This window comes from Mustelus asterias, chromosome 16 (assembly GCF_964213995.1).
Source record: "Mustelus asterias chromosome 16, sMusAst1.hap1.1, whole genome shotgun sequence".
In the NCBI taxonomy this organism is placed as follows: domain Eukaryota; kingdom Metazoa; phylum Chordata; class Chondrichthyes; order Carcharhiniformes; family Triakidae; genus Mustelus; species Mustelus asterias.
The window spans coordinates 50294808-50313703 of NC_135816.1; the positions used below are offsets into that span (position 1 = coordinate 50294808).

General features: G+C 43.0%; 1 protein-coding gene across 1 annotated transcript in view; it reads right to left on the reverse strand.

Annotated features, from left to right (window-relative positions):
* Positions 1–641: 641 nt before the first annotated feature.
* The window catches only part of pde6a (phosphodiesterase 6A, cGMP-specific, rod, alpha), a 53853-nt gene continuing 35598 nt past the window's right edge, over positions 642–18896 (reverse strand). The window contains exons 16-22 of the mRNA XM_078231094.1: positions 16660–16760; positions 16419–16526; positions 16075–16138; positions 8949–9023; positions 8652–8735; positions 2476–2632; positions 642–1586 (exon numbers count right to left, since the gene is read on the reverse strand). Coding sequence (XP_078087220.1) covers positions 1528–1586; positions 2476–2632; positions 8652–8735; positions 8949–9023; positions 16075–16138; positions 16419–16526; positions 16660–16760 — 648 coding nt within the window. The 3' untranslated portion in view covers positions 642–1527. The remainder of the gene's footprint in view (positions 1587–2475; positions 2633–8651; positions 8736–8948; positions 9024–16074; positions 16139–16418; positions 16527–16659; positions 16761–18896) is intronic.

Below are 18896 nucleotides of genomic sequence, written 5' to 3' on the forward strand. Positions count from 1 at the left end.
ACCATCCCTGAACCACTTAGGGAGTGATTTAGATCTCTGCATGTAACTTGGCCCCGTAGTGCTTCCTCCAGAATGAGGAGAATCCGGTGAACAGCCAGCAGCTTGCAAAGAACACTATGCAGCAACCATTCACCACTCTCCCTGCCGCCAACCTGGAACAAACCAATAAATTTAAGCACACAACACAAATGTAGCTTATGATGTTGATAAAAAAGCACAGGATGAGGCACAGAGCACTGGTGTGCAAGGATCTATCAAAAGAACTGCAGTCGATGATTGAAGAACCCCCATGGAAATTCTGCTTCATGCACAATAAAACACTCCAACTGAGCGAAATTAATATATTTTTAATCCAAGTCACACAGTCTTTCATTATTTCATATTTCAGTCATAGAATCCTCAACAGTAGCATCCTACTCCTCTGCCAAGCCCAGATGGCTGACTTCATTGCAGTTGGTCTGCACTATAGATGATAGATTTTGCAAATTTGTGTCCCCACGACACTCTTTTCTCCTGTCCTAGTGAGACATAACCACCATTGGTATTGGGCAAGGTGCTATATACTATGTTGCAGGGCAGAAGACGGTTCTGTACTACTTACTTTTTTTTCATAGAATTCATAAAAACCCTACAGTGCAGAAATAGGCCATTGACCCCATCGAGTCTGCACCAACAACAATCCTACCCAAGTCCTATCCCTGTAACCCCACATATTTAGCCCGCTAATCCCGCTAACCTACACATCCCGGGATACTAAGGGGCAATTTAGCATGGCCAATGCACCTAACCCGCACGTCTTTGGAGTGTGGGAGGAAACCAGGGCACCCAGAGGAAACCCACACAGGACGTGCAAACTTCCCACAGACGGTGACCCAAGTCAGGAATCAAACCCAGGTCCCTGGAGCTGTGAGGCAGCAGTACTAACCACTGTGCCATCGTGTTGCCTTCCACTATCTCTCGCTTTTTTTTCCTTTCGTTTACCTCTGTTCCAAATATTTCACTGCAGCAATAACTTCAAGCCTCACCTGGACTAAGGTGCTCATTTTTAACCAGGATCATTGAAGAAAGATTGGACCTTCACTCTCATTTGTAAACACAGTAATGCAAGGACTAATTGAACACTGATTGTATCAATGCAACTATAGACTGAAGCTCCAAATTTCATCTCACATTGCTGCATATTCTAACGCCCTCAATATAAGATCAAAATAATTTATTTATCCATTTCTAAAACAGGTTTTTATTTTCTTTCTCACATTTAATTTTATACAATAATTCATAAGGTGAAATAATAAATTCTTCACAGTGGATGTTAACCTGATATTTCAAACTTTTTTTTCTAATATGTAACATGAGGCTCTTGTAACTAAGGAAGCTTAAAGGGTTTAATTTAACTGACATGCTTGCTTTTCTGACCTCAATTTTAAAGATGCAATTAACTTTGAAAAGTTGCCTATTTTTCTCCACGTCTGTATTACAATGCCAGTGACGATTCCAAAATTGTTATCGATTTCTTCTTGCTGTAGTTTATAAGAGCAAACATGTCTTAGACTGAGAACCTTGCGCTTTTTGTGAAACGTCATTAGCTGCAATTTGAAAGGAGAAAGAAAATGCACATTAAATGAAGTCAGGTTTGATTATAAAACTATTGATCTAATTCATATTATCATAGATTCACAGAATCACTACAATACAGAAGGAAGCCATTTGGCCCATTGAGTCTGTACTGACTCTCCGACAGAGCATTCCACCCCAGCCCTATCCCCCTAACTTACACATTTTGGGACACTAAGGGGCAATTTAGCATGGCCAATCCACCTAACCTGCACATCTTTGGATAATAAGGGACAGTTTAGCATGGCCAATTTGCCTAACCTGCACATCTTTGGACAATGAGGGGCAATTTAGCATAGCATAACCAGCACATCTTTGGACTGTCAGAAGAAACTGGAGCACAGGGAGGAAACCCACGCAGACATGGGGAAACAGTCATCCAAGGCTGGAATCAAACCTGGGTCCCTGGCGGTGTGTGACAGCCATGCTAACTAACCACTGTGTCACCATGCTGCATAATGTTTTAAATCATAGTCTATAAATTACTCCAAGCAGAAATTTATATATGGGTACATCAGCTCTTGGCAGGAGTCTAAATATCTTGATTGTTTCTTATTTTTAATTTACTTATATCTTTAACCTGTCATAGGATGAATTTTTGAGTGGTCTCACTTGACAGATATGCAGCAGTAACACCCCAGAAATGGCGAATAATGACCTAGTAAGGCTGTATAATAATTCATCAGGGATCTACTGCTAGTTTAAAATGTACATTTTAAGCAAAGACAGGTGAGTCCCCATCCCCACCCCCACCTGAGTTCTCCTCCTAGAATTCCATCCTGGACAGCTCTCAAACTCAAACCTCCTCCCGCCCTGTTTTTATTAGACGTATCCTTCTACTTTCATCCTCAGATGTCTAACCTTGTTTTGCTGCAAGTTCTTCCTCCTTTTTCTGCTTCTCTTCCTCAATTGCTTTCACTTTTGCCTCATGTTCATCAGCCAGTGCTTTCCACTCCTTTCTGTTGTTAAGAATGCCACTGAGCATAGGCTGAATTTCAGAATGAAATCTGGTGAATTCCTAATAGAACAGAAATATTATTGTTAGTGCAAAGGCATATTGACAACAATCAGATCTTCTCAATATAGATACATGTGAAGTGGTGCATGTTGGTGGGAAAAGTAAGGAGGCTGCTGCATTTGTTTTAGAATTTGAAGACCAGTCCTGTTCACAGTATTCTTAGCAGGGTCTAATCATGATTGTATACAAGTTTAACATAACTTTTTAACATTTAAATTAACCCTGGGCTTTATTTATGGCCTAGTAACCCGCACGCTACTTTGGTGATTTGTGCATCTGTATCCCCAGATCCCCTTGTTTCTCTACCTCATTTGAACACTTGTCTGCCAAGGGGTACATGGTCTCTTTACTATTCCTACTGCAACGCATCTTAACTCCTTACAATCACCCTTATCTTTGCACTATTTCACACTGATGTCTTTGTCATCTTCTGCACATTTTCATCCTTCCATCTCTCTGCATAATTCATTTTGCACATTCACAGCTTTTTCTTTCTCCTCCTAGAGTGGAAAACTTCAGGAGAGGCACAAAATGGGGGCAGAAACCTCCCATGACAAATACCATCCTCTGGCAATCTATCTCTATCTGGTCCATTGGGAAGGAGGTCTTGTGCTAAGAGCTGCAGGGGTCAGCAATGATCTGTTGTGAAAGCCTGAGTCCCATGATGCACTGGCACTCAGACATGTTGAGAGAGCTGATTGACTGCCAGTAGATGCTGTGTTGGAGCTCTCGCTTCCCTCAAGATGAATCTCCATGTCCATTTCTTCATCTTGTTCCTGAGAAGTCCAAAGTAGCCCTGCATTAGCTGCACCCACGCTGTAGTGAAGGATCACAGCAGGGAAGTGCAGATCAAGGTGGGTGAAGTCCAAGACAGATGATCTGACTTCCAAGAGATTAGAAACCATCCATCTAGCAGTGAAACCACTCAGGTGAAGTATTATGAACAGCAGCTGCTCAATTAGGCATGGCTGCAATTATTCAGTTCCATTCTTGGAAGGCTTCCCAATCTGTCCGTTTCACTGAAGAAGCTGTGTTGAATTCTCACATTTTGCCAAGTTCCACACAGCTTGGAAAAGCTGACTGTTAAATTCAAAATGCTAGGTTCAATCTTTAGTTAATTGAGTATTTAACTTACAGCCGCGCTGGGAGCGGGGAGGGGTGGGTGGTCCCATTCATCTTAAAACTGCAAGAGTTAAGCTGAGAAAACATATCATGTTTATCTACGCCTTAACTCGACATGTCCCTGACCCTGAGCCGCACGAAAATCCCTGTGCTGTATTCCATTGGCAAATGGAATCCTCTGATTGCCAGCATCTTTGATTATCTGACACCACCCATTCCACTCACTAACTCGATAAAGAATACTTTACAATTATACTTCTTCCCACTGGCACCTTAAAATCATTTCAAAATTACAAAAGTCAAGAAACCAAAATAGTTCTTGTAATCTTGGCCCATACATTATTGAAATTAGTTTTTAATGGAGGAAGATTACTCTGACTCCTTTGCTTGCCTCTGGCCTGATAGTGACATGGTAACAAGGAAGATAATGATACAATAACAAGGGAGCTAAGAGCACAGGACATAGCTGGTTTCTCCATTGCTTTTAACATTGGGCTGATTCAAAGAAGCTTATCTTCACAGGTAATCAGAACTATTAATCAAGGGTACATTTCAAAAGGCCTTTCAGAAGTCTGACAATCTGAAGCATGGCTTCAAGAAGAGACAATACCGCAATCCTTAAATCCCAGACGAGACAATTTTAAACATTGTAAATGCAAGGGGGTAAAAGTCTTGTAATCAGTATAAATTAGTTTAACTGATGGGCCAGTTTGTTATTTAGCACCCTCTGTTAGGCAATATTGTGATCAGCTCAATCCTAAATGCCACAAAGTATCTCCCAAAACAAGCAACTATTTTCTTTGAATGAAGAGTTGAGGCCACCCATAACTCTGCTGCCAATGTTCTAACTTGCACCTAGTACCAGTCACCTATCATCCCTATGTTCCCTGACCTACATTTATTTCTGGTTAAGCAGTAAAACAACACCTTGATTTAATAATTAAAATTCTCACCTTCATTTTCAAATCCCTCCAGGCCCTTCCCCCCCCTATCTCTGTAGTTTCCTCCAGCCCTACAACCTCCTGAGATAACTGCATCATATAATTCTGCCCTTCTGAGCCTCCCCAGTTACAGGGCTACCCACCACCATTGGTGGTCACACTTTATTGCTTTGGCCCTAAATTCTAGAATATTCTCCTTACATCTATGCATCCACCTACCTCTTTCCTCCTCTAAATCCTACCTCTTTGTCCAAGCTTTTAGTCATCTGACCAGTATTGCCTTATGTGGCTTGGTATAATTTTGCTTTATAACAAATCTGAAGCATCTTGAGACATTTACATAATGGCACTATACAAGATTATCTATTACAATGAGCATTTCCTTTTAAGAATTGAAGAGTATTTTGTGTTTTCTTTAATTTCTTTGGTTCAGGAAAACACAGCAACATCCTCAGAGACAATTTAAAAATTATCATAATATTGGCAAGCTATAAATTTTGTAAATCCCCTACTCAGTTGTTGGAGTAAACTCAAAATTAAAAGATACAAGATGGTTACCTGGCACAAAATGGACTCTGGGAAAAGACATTAAGATGTGCTGACTTGGGCACAGACATTGTACAACAAGTTAAAACCTGTTAGTGTCTAAATTACTGCAGGAAATAGATCAGACCTTGAGGCACCTTAGCTTGAGGTAAAGCAGAACCAAAACAATGAGTTTTGGTAACGAGATCAGTCATTGATGGGAGACATAAATGCATAAATGTATCTACTCTATGTATAACGATGTGCTAATGGCTAATGTCCATACTTGTCTATTATTTGAAAATGTATAAAAGATGCTCAACTGCCATTGTAAAGTTGAGAAGGTGACTGCGTGCACTGCGGAGAGTCCAGCGCTTCTCCCAAAGCTTTGTCCGATAAAACTGCGTGTTGAATCTTTAAGTCTGATTCCGAGTGGTGGTTTTCCCACAACATCAGTCAGCAGAGCCTTATATGCAAATTAATCATAAGCATATCATAGCATCATAAAATCCCTACAATGCAGAAGGAGGCCATTCAGCCCATCGAGCCTGCACCAACAACATTCACACCAAGGCCCTATTCCCATAACCCCACATATTTACCCTGCTAATCCCCTGACACTAAGGGTCAATTTAGCATGGCCTTTCAACCTAACCTGCACATATTTGGAATGTGGGAGGAAACCGGAGCACCCAGAGAAAACTGACACAAACATGGGGAAGATGTGTAAACTCCACACAGAACAGTCGCCCAAGGCTGCAACTGAACCCAGGTCCCTGGCTTGTGAGGCAGCAGTGCTACCATGCCGCCCAAATTGATTGAGAAAGAGGTACAATATAATATGTCTGTGATTATCCATATGTGCTGGCTCTCTGACTTCCCATCTGTAATTTAGTTTTGATTTATTGTGTAGTGATTCAATCTATCTGAAACGGAACCAATGGGTTTGTCACAATAATTGGGCTTTTGTGTCAGTAAGGATTGCAATAAACCATTTCTTTGGAGGGGAAGTGCTGTCAGTGAAAGTATTCTACCCAGAAAAGTTATGTAAAATGTCAAATGTTATAGGCTAGAGGAAATGTATTCCCATTTACCAGTGAAAAAGTAATCTTCAGCAAATATACCATTTTGGATTTTCTCGCCAGAAAAATTTTCTTGGGCGACATAGAATCATGGAATCATAGAAACCCTACAGTGCAGAAAGAGGCCATTTGGCCCATTGAGTCTGCACCAACCACAATCCCACCCAGGCCCTACCCCCATATCCCTACATATTTTACCCGCTAATCCCTCTAACCAACGCATCTCAGGACACTAAGGGGCAATTTTAGCACGGCCAATCAACGTAACGCGCACATCTTTGGACTGTGGGAGGAAACCGGAGCACCCGGAGGAAACCCACGCAGACACAAGGAGAATGTGCAAACTCCACACAGACAGTGACCCAAGCTGGGAATCGAACCCAGGTCCCTGGAGCTGTGAAGCAGCAGTGCTAACCACTGTGCTACCGTGCCATACCCAAAACAGTTCCTTTGACTTTTTTTCCATTAAGCTTTGCAGGATATGCAGCACTCCTCATTATGAAAAATTAATTCTAATATTCAATCTTAATAGTGTAGTTGGCAAGCTTTAGTCTACTTCAAAATGGCTAAGCAAAGAAAGGTCACCACCAAGGCCTGATGGGGAGTATGGCTAACTTCAGAAAATAATATGTTAACCCTAGGCTGAGTATTTGGACTGCTCTGTTTACTTGTGACAAATGTTTTTTGGTTTTATGATGGTTAATAAAGTCAGCAAGATATTGGATAATGGTTGTTTTCAAGGGAAAGTTTGACCATGACAAATCGGCAGGATAGAAACAACATAGTCTTGATAATAAGCTCATTCTAATTGAGCAAATGGACAGGAACCAGATACAAGATGTAGCCAGAAGACTGACTTTGAGTGCTAAGATAGCTGAGGACAATTGCCCTCAGGTCAGATAGCTGCAATAAACCAATTTAAATGATATGCCTATGGTCAGTGCCTAGTTTGGAAATGTATATGTTTCAGCCAGACTCAAAATGGTAAATATTGAAGTTTTGAAGAACAGAATTGGAAGAGAAGAACAGAAGCAAGACAGGAACTTTAAGCTGTAGACTTGATGAAGTCTGTCCCTTTCCATGCCTGACCAGCATGAGTGGGTAGAGATACCCCTACAGGTGCATTAGATAAGTATAGGTCATTGAAATCTATATTTGTCAAGATATTATAGTAGATTTATCGGGGAATAGGGGCATTTATTTGTGATACAGTTTAAAGGAATCAGTCTTGTAGCAGTGATAAGTATTTAAGGTTTTTTTTACATTTTCTTAATAAAGACGTGATTTGATTTAAAGATAAAGGCCGGAATTCTCTGGTCGTTCATGCCTCGCCACCACTGCCAGCGTGAACAGAGAATCTGGCACTCAGCCAAACCTACACTGCAGCAGGACCAGAGAATCCCAGCTGCAAGCGAGATCAGAGAACCTGGTCCAAATCTTTTGTATCTGTCAGTTAACTGGAGTAAGGGTCTCGGTTAACAATGCAATGTCAATGTTTATAATAGTTGTGCTTAACTGTTTACTGCACTAAAAAGTAGTTACAGTGCAGTTTGGGATGTATGCTTGTAAATGTCAAACTAGGTAAGCAACTAGTAAGATAATCTTACCACTTAAGACAGAGTGGTCAAAATAGACATGCATGTACACAAAAAAGTCAGAAAAGATCATCACACCAATCAGTATCATACTATTTGTTAAAAAGGTACAACATATTCATCACAATGCCCAATCACTAGTAATGTTAACTTCTGACAAAACAAATATACGGAAAACAAAGCACTTGGGCCAAGTTCAGGAAATAAATAGGAAATTTCCCTAACTCCGTTTAGCAAATGCTTCATGAGGCCATAATGGTACTATAATGCATCACTGGACATCTTTGACTGCCCTTCTCTCTTCCTCTATCACCCAAGTCCCAGGAAATGTTCATAAATTGTAAAGGTGCAGGGAAGGTCATTTCATTACACTGGCCCCAAATATCTCAGACATCTTTTCAAACCCCATTTCCCACATTCCCTGCCTTTTCCAATAATACTTTTCCATCACCCTTCTAAAACCTATACCTTCATTTCTACTGTCTTCTTAGATAACAATTCACAGAGTAACTACCCTCTGCATATAGAAGTTACATTTTTACTATGCATTCATTTAAATGTGAACATTTTTTGCCTTAATGTGGAGCTTAACATTCAATGTCTCTGGGGCCGGTGGAGAAGGGAAATAGGTCACAAAACCTGTTGCTTGGAGGGCATTTTCACACTTGCGTATAAATTAAATTCACATGTTCCAAACATTTCAGTAATCATATGGCAAAGCAGTCCTCAAATATTTTACTTCTTATATTCTTACCTTGTATACAAATGTGCACACAAAGTCAATGAAACCAACTTGAAGTTTTGGAAGTTCAGCAGCCTTGTTTCTGTCCATCATGGGCTAAAAGAGTCATGAAGAGACTAAGTAAAACTTCAAAATACCCAGAAACAGTGTGCAGTTCAAACTATATCAATTGACATTTGTCGCTCATTATTCTCAAGTTACTTATCGAATTACGATCTGTTAAATACATTGCAACAAAAAAGTACAGTTATTTTTAGGTTCAAGATATTATGTTCTAATTTTGCTTTAAGTCATTGTATCAGTACTTACTATAGGTTGCTGTTCTAATACAGTTCGTTCCAAGTCACCCTGTTCCCAGAATTCAGCTGCTACAGAAAGAGCTACCTTAAATAGAAGGAACAGATATCAGATCTGAGACAGTGTACCAGCAAAGAATTGGCTGCCATCAATTTTAATGTAGGGATACAGGGCTTCTCATAATTGTAACACATCCTGACAACATGCAAGAAATGTTGTTCAGTTTTTCTAAATTAATAATTGGTTATTATTGCAATAATTGAGTCACTGGGGGCAATAACCGACTTCATTCAGTCATTTCAAGGAAATGTCTGGTGAGAGTAGTTGATGATAACCATGGAGATATAGAACATAGAACATAGAACAGTACAGCACAGAACAGGCCCTTCGGCCCACGATGTTGTGCCGAGCTTTATCTGAAACCCAAATCAAGCTATTTCCTCCCTATCATCCTGAAGTACTCCATGTGCCTGTCGAATAGCTTCTTAAATGTTCCTAAAGTTTCTGACTCCACTATCCCTGCAGGCAGTCCATTCCACACCCCAACCACTCTCTGAGTAAAAAACTTACCTCGGACATCCTTCCTATATCTCCCACCATGAACCCTATAGTTATGCCCCCTAGTTACGGCAAACAAATGGGAAACATGTCTCCGGTAATTTAACAAACATTATTCAAAGTGCAGTTGGGGTACTGGATCACATTGGGTGGATTTCTCTTTATAGTTTTAGGATAACAATGATGGTGTAATGGAAATCCAGAGTCAAAGATCTGTGAAAATGGAGGAAATGGCCGTAGACAAGAAGTCCCACCCCCAAACATGGCATCTACCATTTTCACAGGGGTGGGAAAGGGCCTGGGTTGAGATTTGTGCATGCAGGTTTCATGGAGGCTGCAGCCCATATAAATAAGCAGCTGCCTCCAGTCATGTCTAATTTTGGTGACCCAGGTGTGTGAAACACGATATGTATAGATTAGACCTGGTACAAGTGGGTCTAAACTTTCTGGAGTCCTTTGGAGAGGTAGGATATCCTTTTGGACATGGTTTCAGGATACCTTTGGGAGCAGTCAGGTGCAGTTTGGGATCGTTAAAATAGGCATGTGTGTAAAAAGTACATAAAATCATTGGGCGGGATTTTCCAGCTGAGCTCCCCGCAAAACCAGAAAATCCCACCCAAGGTCAGTGGACCTTTGCATGGTCTGCCCCCTACAATTCCTGTGGCAGGCGGGATGGGAAAATTCCCCCCATTAACCGCCAAGTTCGTTTGAACTATTAAAAGGCAACTGTTAAAAACAACAGTCAAGCTGTGAAGGAAATTGCAACTCCTGCCCTTTAAATCTTTGAAGAGAAGTGTCAGAAGTGTTTTTAAAAATATATAATTGTCACTATTTAACTCAGTTTACATGAGCCTGAGGGCTACCAATACTAGGTGAGTGCTACATGGCCGATTTCACAACCTTCCATTATCACAGTAAGGTGTCTATCATTTCCCAATTTGATTGATGGTTCCACGTCGTTATTGATTCTGAAGTGGGAATATGATTTCCAATATTTGAGCTCATAAGGGATTATGTCGTTGAAGGAATGCAAATGCCATGAATGGGTTTTTATGAATGAGAGGATTTTTTTTTGAAAAGGTGGTGGACATAGGTTGGCAGACAGGTATAGGGTGGTATGCAGGGCCATGGGTGGGGTCATTGCATGAGGTGGCATGGTGGGAACATGGGTAATGTTTGGGGATGAGAGCTTCCTTTTAAACTAAAACCCAGTGCTCGAGTACAGAGGCAGGCCTTCTGCCCAGCCCCCCTCCATACTTGGCAGCTTCTGTATTCATTCCAGTCCAACTCCCAGAGAATCCTGCCACCCCGGGATGAAAATTCAAACTTCCAGGGCACTTATTCCCAGGAGAAACAGTGGAGCTGGAAAATGTCTGAACTCTGGGTTCCCAACACAGGAACCAAAATCCAGCCTTAATTACTGCAGCCTTTCACTTTTCTGATAGGGAAACTTTCAATGGAAGGTTGTTTGCTTTTAATGCTTTTCAGAGGAGAAAAGGAACAACAAAGATTTCTCTTGTGCTTTTTGCCTCTCCTTCCTGGCTGGACCATTTTTCTCAATTTCATCTAGCCTTGGCTGAATTTTGTTCGTCTTTTCCATTTTTCTTTCTAAACAAAAATATAATGTTCTCCCCTGACCTTTTTTTTCCTATATCAGCTGGTTTTAACATGGTATCTGACAAAGGAGGAGAGGATAAGTTACTAATTGTAGTGTATAAGTGTCATGAGGAAGCTTGTAAAGGGAAAATACTTTTAGAAACTATTAAGTTCATCAGATAAAATTTGTCATTTGTAAATTCATGCTGGCTGTTCTCAATTAATCCATGCCTTTCCAAGTGAGTATTAATTTTATCCTATTGTACAAATCTGAAAAGGTAATCAAGCCTAAATGGTCTGTAGTTAACTAGTTTCTCCCTTTCCTTTTTCTTTAAGAGGTGTTAGGCTGCTAATTCTCCAATTCTCCTGCATGATTTCCATCACTAAGAATACTTGAAAGATTGTATAGACTAGGATTCTCTGGTCTCACTGTTGTGAATGGAGATTTGGCTGACTGTCAAATTCTCCATTCTCGCTGGCTGCAGAAATGGGGCATTCCCAGTGAATTACAGCCAGTTCCTTGATTAACAAGGGAGCAAAAGGTTATTGGGGGTAGGCAGAAATGTGTTGTGTCTTTTTGTGGAGATGCCGGCATTGGACTGGGGTAAACACAGTAAGAAGTCTCACAACACCAGGTTAAAGTCCAACAGGTCTATTTGGTAGCAAACGCCACTAGTTTTTGGAGCGCGACTCCTTCGTCAGGTGAGTGGGAGATCTGCTAACAAACAGCAAACAGGGCATATAAAGACACAAACTCAAGTTACAGAATAATGAATAATGATTGGAATGTGAGTCTTTACAGCTAATCAAGTCTTAAAGGTACAGACAATGTGAGTGGAGAGAGCATTAAGCACAGGTTAAAGAGATGTGTATTGTCTCCAGACAGGACAGTCAATGAGATTTTGCAAGTCCAGGCAAGTTGTGGGGGTTACAGATAGTGTGACATGAACCCAAGATCCTAGTTGAGGCCATCCTCATGTGTGCAGAACCTGGCTATCAGTCTCTGCTCAGCGACTCTGCGCTGTCGTGTGTCGTGAAGGTCGCCTTGGAGAACGCTTACCTGAATATCAGAGGCCGAATGCCCGTGACCGCTGAAGTGCTCCCCAACAGGAAGAGAACAGTCTTGCCTGGTGATTGTCGAGCGGTGTTCATTCATCCGTTGTCGTAGCGTCTGCATGGTTTCCCCAATGCACCATGCCTCGGGACATCCTTTCCTGCAGCGTAGCAGGTAGACAACGTTGGCCGAGTTGCAAGAGTATGTACCGTGTACCTGGTGGATGGTGTTCTCACGTGAGATGATGGCATCCGTGTCGATGAACTGGCACGTCTTGCAGCAGTTGCTGTGGCAGGGTTGTGTGGTGTCGTGGTCACTGTTCTCCTGAAGGCTGGGTAGTTTGCTGCGGACAATGGTCTGTTTGAGGTTGTGCGGTTGTTTGAAGGCAAGAAGTGGGAGTGTGGGGATGGCCTTGGCGAGATGTTCGTCTTCATCAATGACATGTTGAAGGCTCCAGAGGAGATGTCGTAGCTTCTCCGCTCCAGGGAAGTACTGGACGACGAAGGGTACTCTGTCCACCGTGTCCCGTATCTGTCTTCTGAGGAGGTCGGTGCGGTTTTTCGCAGTGGCGCGTTGGAACTGTCGATCGATAAGTCGAGCACCATATCCTGTTCTTATGAGGGCATCTTTCAGCGTCTGGAGGTGTCTGTTGCGATCCTCCTCATCCGAGCAGATCCTGTGTATACGGAGGGCTTGTCCGTAGGGGATGGCTTCTTTAATGTGTTCAGGGTGGAAGCTGGAGAAGTGGAGCATCGTGAGGTTATCTGTGGGCTTGCGGTACAGTGAGGTGCTGAGGTGACCATCCTTAATGGAGATGCGTGTGTCCAAGAATGCAACCAATTCCGGAGAATAGTCCATGGTGAATCTGATGGTGGGATGGAACTTGTTGATATCATCATAGAGTTGTTTCAGTGACTGTTCACCCTGAGTCCAAAGGAAGAAAATGTCATCGATGTATCCACTGTGTAGCATGGGTTGAAGGTCCTGTGCGGTGAAGAAGTCTTGTTCGAACCTGTGCATGAAGATGTTGGCATATTGAGGTGCGAATTTGGTCCCCATGGCTGTTCCGTGTGTCTGGATGAAGAACTGGTTGTTGAAGGTGAAGACATTGTGGTCCAGGATGAAGTGGATGAGTTGTAAAATTGCATCTGGAAACTGGCCGTTGTTGGCGTTGAGTACTGAGGCAGTTGCAGCAATGCCATCATCGTGGGGGATGCTGGTGTAGAGTGCCAAGACATCCATTGTGACGAGGAGTGCTCCTGGTTCAACTGCTCCATGTGTGTTGAGTTTCTGTAGGAAGTCCGTAGTGTCACGACAAAAGCTGGGGGTTCTTTGTACAATGGGTTTCAGGATGCCCTCGACATAGCCGCAGAGGTTCTCGCACAGGGTTCCATTGCCCGATACGATGGGACAGCCGGGTGTGTTTGCCTTGTGTATCTTTGGGAGGCAGTAGAGATCTCCAACGCGGGGAGTATGTGGGATGAGAGCACGGAGGGTGTTCTGAAGATCCGGATCAAAGGTCTTGATCAGAGTGTTGAGTTGACGGTGTGTTCTTTGGTCGGATCTGCGGGTAACTGTCTGTAGTGTTCCTCGTTGTTCAGTTGTCAGTACACTTCTTTGCAGTAATCCATTCTGTTCAGTATGGCGATGGCCCCTCCTTTGTCTGCTGGTTTGATGACAATGTTGCGGTTGGTCTTGAGAGCGTAGATGGCATTGCGTTGTGCTTGGGTGATGTTCGGGGCTGACTTGTGAGTGCGGCTGATGAATTTGGTGTTGACACACCTTCATCGTCCAGTACTTCCCCGGAGTGGAGAAGCTACAACATCTCCCCCGGAGCCTTCAACATGTCATTGACGAAGACGAACATCTCGCCAAGGCCATCCCCACACCCCCACTTCTTGCCTTCAAACAACCGCACAACCTCAAACAGACCATTGTCCGCAGCAAACTACCCAGCCTTCAGGAGAACAGTGACCACGACACCACACAACCCTGCCACAGCAACTGCTGCAAGACGTGCCGGATCATCGACACGGATGCCATCATCTCACGTGAGAACACCCGGTATGCGGTACTTACTCTTGCAACTCGGCCAACGTTGTCTACCTGATACGCTGCAGGAAAGGATGTCCCGAGGCATGGTACATTGGGGAAACCATGCAGACGCTACGACAACGGATGAATGAACACTGCTCGACAATCACCAGGCAAGACTGTTCTCTTCCTGTTGGGGAGCACTTCAGCGGTCACGGGCATTCGGCCTCTGATATTCAGGTAAGCATTCTCCAAGGCGACCTTCACGACACACGACAGCGCAGAGTCGCTGAGCAGAGACTGATAGCCAGGTTCTGCACACATGAGGACGGCCTCAACTGGGATCTTGGGTTCATGTCACACTATCTGTAACCCCCACAACTTGCCTGGACTTGCAAAATCTCATTGGCTGTCCTGTCTGAAGACAATACACATCTCTTTAACCTGTGCTTAATGCTCTCTCCACTCACATTGTCTGTACCTTTAAGACTTGATTAGTTGTTACGACTCGCATTCCAATCATTATTCATTATTCTGTAACTTGAGCTTGTGTCTTTATATGCCTTGTTTGCTGTTTGTTAGCAGATCTCCCACTCACCTGACGAAGGAGCAGCGCTCCGAAAGCTAGTGCCGTTTGCTACCAAATAAACCTGTTGGACTTTAACCTGGTGTTGTTAGACTCCTTATTGTATCTTTTTGGCATTGACGGTTGAGCAGTCACATAATTATACATTACAGTCTGCTGTGTTAAAATGATGATTAGTGGCCATGGTGAGGTTACAATCAGATCAGCCATGAAATTATTAAATGGCGGAGCAGGCTCGAGGGACTGATGCGAGGGACAAATGTGAGGTAATGCATTTGGAAAGGTCTAATACAGATAGGAAATATACCGTAAATGGCAGAACCCTTCAGAGTATTGATAGGCAAAGGGATCTGGGTGTACAGGTACACAGGTCACTGAAAGTGCAATGCAGGTGGATAAGGTAGTCAAGAAAGCATACGGCATGCTTGCCTTCATCGGCCGGGGCATTGAGTTTAAAAATTGGCAAGTCATGTTCCAGCTTTATAGAACCTTAGTTAGGCCGCATTTGGAATATAATGTTCAATTCTGGTCACCACACTACCAGAAGGATGTGGAGGCTTTGGACAGGGTACAGAAAAGATTTACCAGAATGTTGCCTGGTATGGAGGGCACTAGCTATGAGGAGAGGTTGGAGAAACTTGGTTTGTTCTCACTGGAACGATGGAGTTTGAGGGGTGGCCTGATATAAGTCTACAAGATTATGAGAGGCATGGACAGAGTGGACAGTCAGAAAGTTTTTCCCAGGGTGGAAGAGTCAATTACTAGGGGGCACAGGTTTAAGGTGCGAGGGGTAAGGTTTAAAGGAGATGTACAAGGCAGATTTATTTACACAGAGTAGTGGCTGCCTGGAACTCGTTGCCAGGGGAGGTAGTGGAAGCGGATGCGGTAGTTAATTTTAAGGGACATCTTGACAAATACATGAATAGGATGGGAATAGAGGGATATGGTCCCCGGAAGGGTAGAGGATTTTAGTTAAGCCAGATAGCATGGTCGGTGCGGGCTTGGAGGGCCGAAGGGTCTGTTCCTGTGTTGTAATTTTCTTTGTTCTTTGACTGAGTGGCCTACACCTGTCCCGAATTCACAAACATGGAAACTAGAAGCAGGAGCAGGCCATTTGGCACTTGGAGCCTGAAAACTCAAATTACTGTAATTTTGCCCATTACTAAGTAAGGCAGATCAATAGAAATGGTCACAATAAATTAAATGGAGAATTATTCCAATTCATAATGATGCAATCAATCCCTCAGGCAACTGTTCACAGCAAGAAAACTAAAGCAGGAATAAAGCTGAAATTGACATAACATTTTTACCTTGCTCTGCACTTCCCATGGTTTTGTGATGGCAGATAAATCACATGCTGTCATCATCATGGCCCTAAATTAATAATGTTCAGGATTATATATAGATAAGATATTAAACTTTACGATAATCACACTGATAATTACTACCGTGATTACAAGTAACTATGGTATCAGAGCTGCAGCAAGCACCTTGAATGGAATCATAGCGTAAGTAATGTTGAACTGAACATTCTCAAGCTAAAAAACATTATGATTGTACAAGATAAAGTTAAGTTTCTGCAGCACATTGTAAAATCCAATTGCACACGTGAATTTCAAAGAGATTCCATTAAAATAATTGGAAGGGCACTTGCATGATAATTTCTTTCCTGGTTGTTTCCAGTATCATAAACTGCACCCATTCTTCATCACTTTCATATGTTTCTGACAGGTCCACTATCTTTTGGAACATTGTTCTTTTCCTGTCATGAAATAGAAATAATAATAGGATGCACCAGTTGAATAATAATCAGTTAACTGCAAACTTTATTGGCTTATATTTAATGTAAATTAGGTAAAACTCCAATCTGTGTTTAAGGAATTTGAAAAACATACTTGAAATAAAGTGCCAAATCTGTAGCAACGATGGCAATGTCCATCAGATGGAATACGTGTTCATACTGTCTTCTGTTGAGATTTTGGTAGATATTTAAGTCCTGTTTCAAAAGAAATCAAATAACACTCACTAGGCAAAAAGAAATCAGTCTAAAATCAGCTGCGTTAGAGTAAAAAACAAGAGAAGGAAAATATCTTGGAGCAAAGTATTAACAATTTTCAACATTCATTCTAATCTACCTTCATTTTTTCATAAGATTCTCCATTATTATCTTCACCATGGGGGCGATTGTCCCACCCTGCTGTGTTAGTTTTTTAGCAATGTGTGGTGGGAGAACCTTGCGTCCGGGTATGCATGCGATTCATGCATGTGTTCCCACCGCGCACACATTTCACAGAGCCATCAAATCTGCGCTAGAAACCAGCGGGAACACCAGGTAAATAATTTACATCCATTTTTAATGTCATTTTAATGTGATTGGCAGGCCCAGACTGAATTCTCCGGGCCCGCTTGCCTCTCCCACCCCACTAGAGTATTTCACTCTAGCGGGGTTTACAGTAGGTCCCCACTTTTGGGGAACTATCGGGACAACTCCGCTGAAGTGAGGGCAGGCAATCGGGGCCTCACAGGGGGTCGAGCGCTGTTGGGGGGGGGGGGATGGTGCCCCCTGGGCATGGGCACCCTGGCATGCCAGCCTGTGTCCCTGGCACTGCCCTAGGTGCAAAGTGCCAATGCCCAGAGGACACCTGGACACTGCCCATCAGGCATGGGGCAGTGCCAAGGGGGCAGGATTTATAACAACGGGGCCTGGTGGGGGAGGGGCTTTGGGACAATCAGTGGGGGTGCGGGGAGTCCTGCTGCCACTCTGCATGGGGATCGATGGGGGCGGGAGCGAGGCCAGCAATCGGTGGGGGGGTAGGTGGGGTGTCTGCCTTTGGTTGGTGGGGGGGGCGGGATGGTCAGCTTGGACGGAGTTGGAGATTGGGATGGGCCAGGACTGTGGGGGGACGGGGGGGGGGGAGTCAGGGCTGAGCCTGGAATGGTCGGAGGGGTACGATCAGACCGTGGGAGGGTTGGGGGGCAGCTCTGCAGGGGTCCAAAAGGGAGGCTGTCAGTTCGGGGCCACTGCGCATGTGCAGAGGCCCGCTAGTTTCAGCCTCTCCAACATGAATAGGCCCCAACCCCTGAAATCTAATGACATTTACACTGGTGGCCTCTGCATTGCATAGAGTGTGGGAGATTCTAGTCTGAATTCCCACTGAAAAAAAACAATGTGAATTACTCCAGTTCTCCTGCGAATTTGACACTTAAAAAATGTTTTGGGGAGAATCGCCTCCCTCCACATGTTTCCTGTGGCACTAGGGTAAGAAAATGATTTGATTCTGTGTGAAAGGATTAAAAATCACACAAGTTTAAAAATCACATAAGCTACAAGCTGAACCTCAGTCACACAGGGAAAGCTATGTGCAAATGACAGGTTTTGATTAAAGTAAGCCCAGATAAGGCTCAAGGACTCTAATCGAATGATGTGCAGCTGCAGTTCATGTCTACCCATTAGAACAAGGAACAATGGAAAGGGAGGTTAAGATACCATTGGACAGAGAAGTAGCTATCATTTCTTGGCGATATAACATGTACAAGTTTTAATTGGACATTACACCATTATGTATGTATGATGTAACCATAACTATTACTGGGTAGAGATAACTCCTATTCTGTTATTGGTATTTGCTAATTACTTGTAATCAAAGCCGAGTCTTTAATTGCCTTTGTATTCCTGAATTTTTCACTCTGAATGGACTTTCAAGGTCCTTTAGCTAGCTATAGTTGATTGAAATCATCTTGAAACCACTCCATTACTTTGTATGGCTACTTGAGGGGAACGATGGTTTTTAAATACAACAAGAAAACCATCGTAACAGCCCCTAACACTGTGCTTCAAAGGAAGCTGTTAATTGGATCCTGAACCAGGTGGTGAAATATAAAACCAAACAGCCCTTCCTTTGCCTTGATAATAAGTTTATTTACAGAATTCAGCATTACATATGTCTGCCCCGTTTACTAACACCCAATGTCCTAGCAATCACTATTTACATGTGCTCTATGTACTCAATTAAATGATGTCCTTCACCTTTGTCTCCTTAACCTTGGTAACATACAATTAATGAAAACAGAAAATGCTGGATAAACTCAGCAGGTCTGGCAGCATCCGTGGAGGGAATCAGAGTTAGCGGGT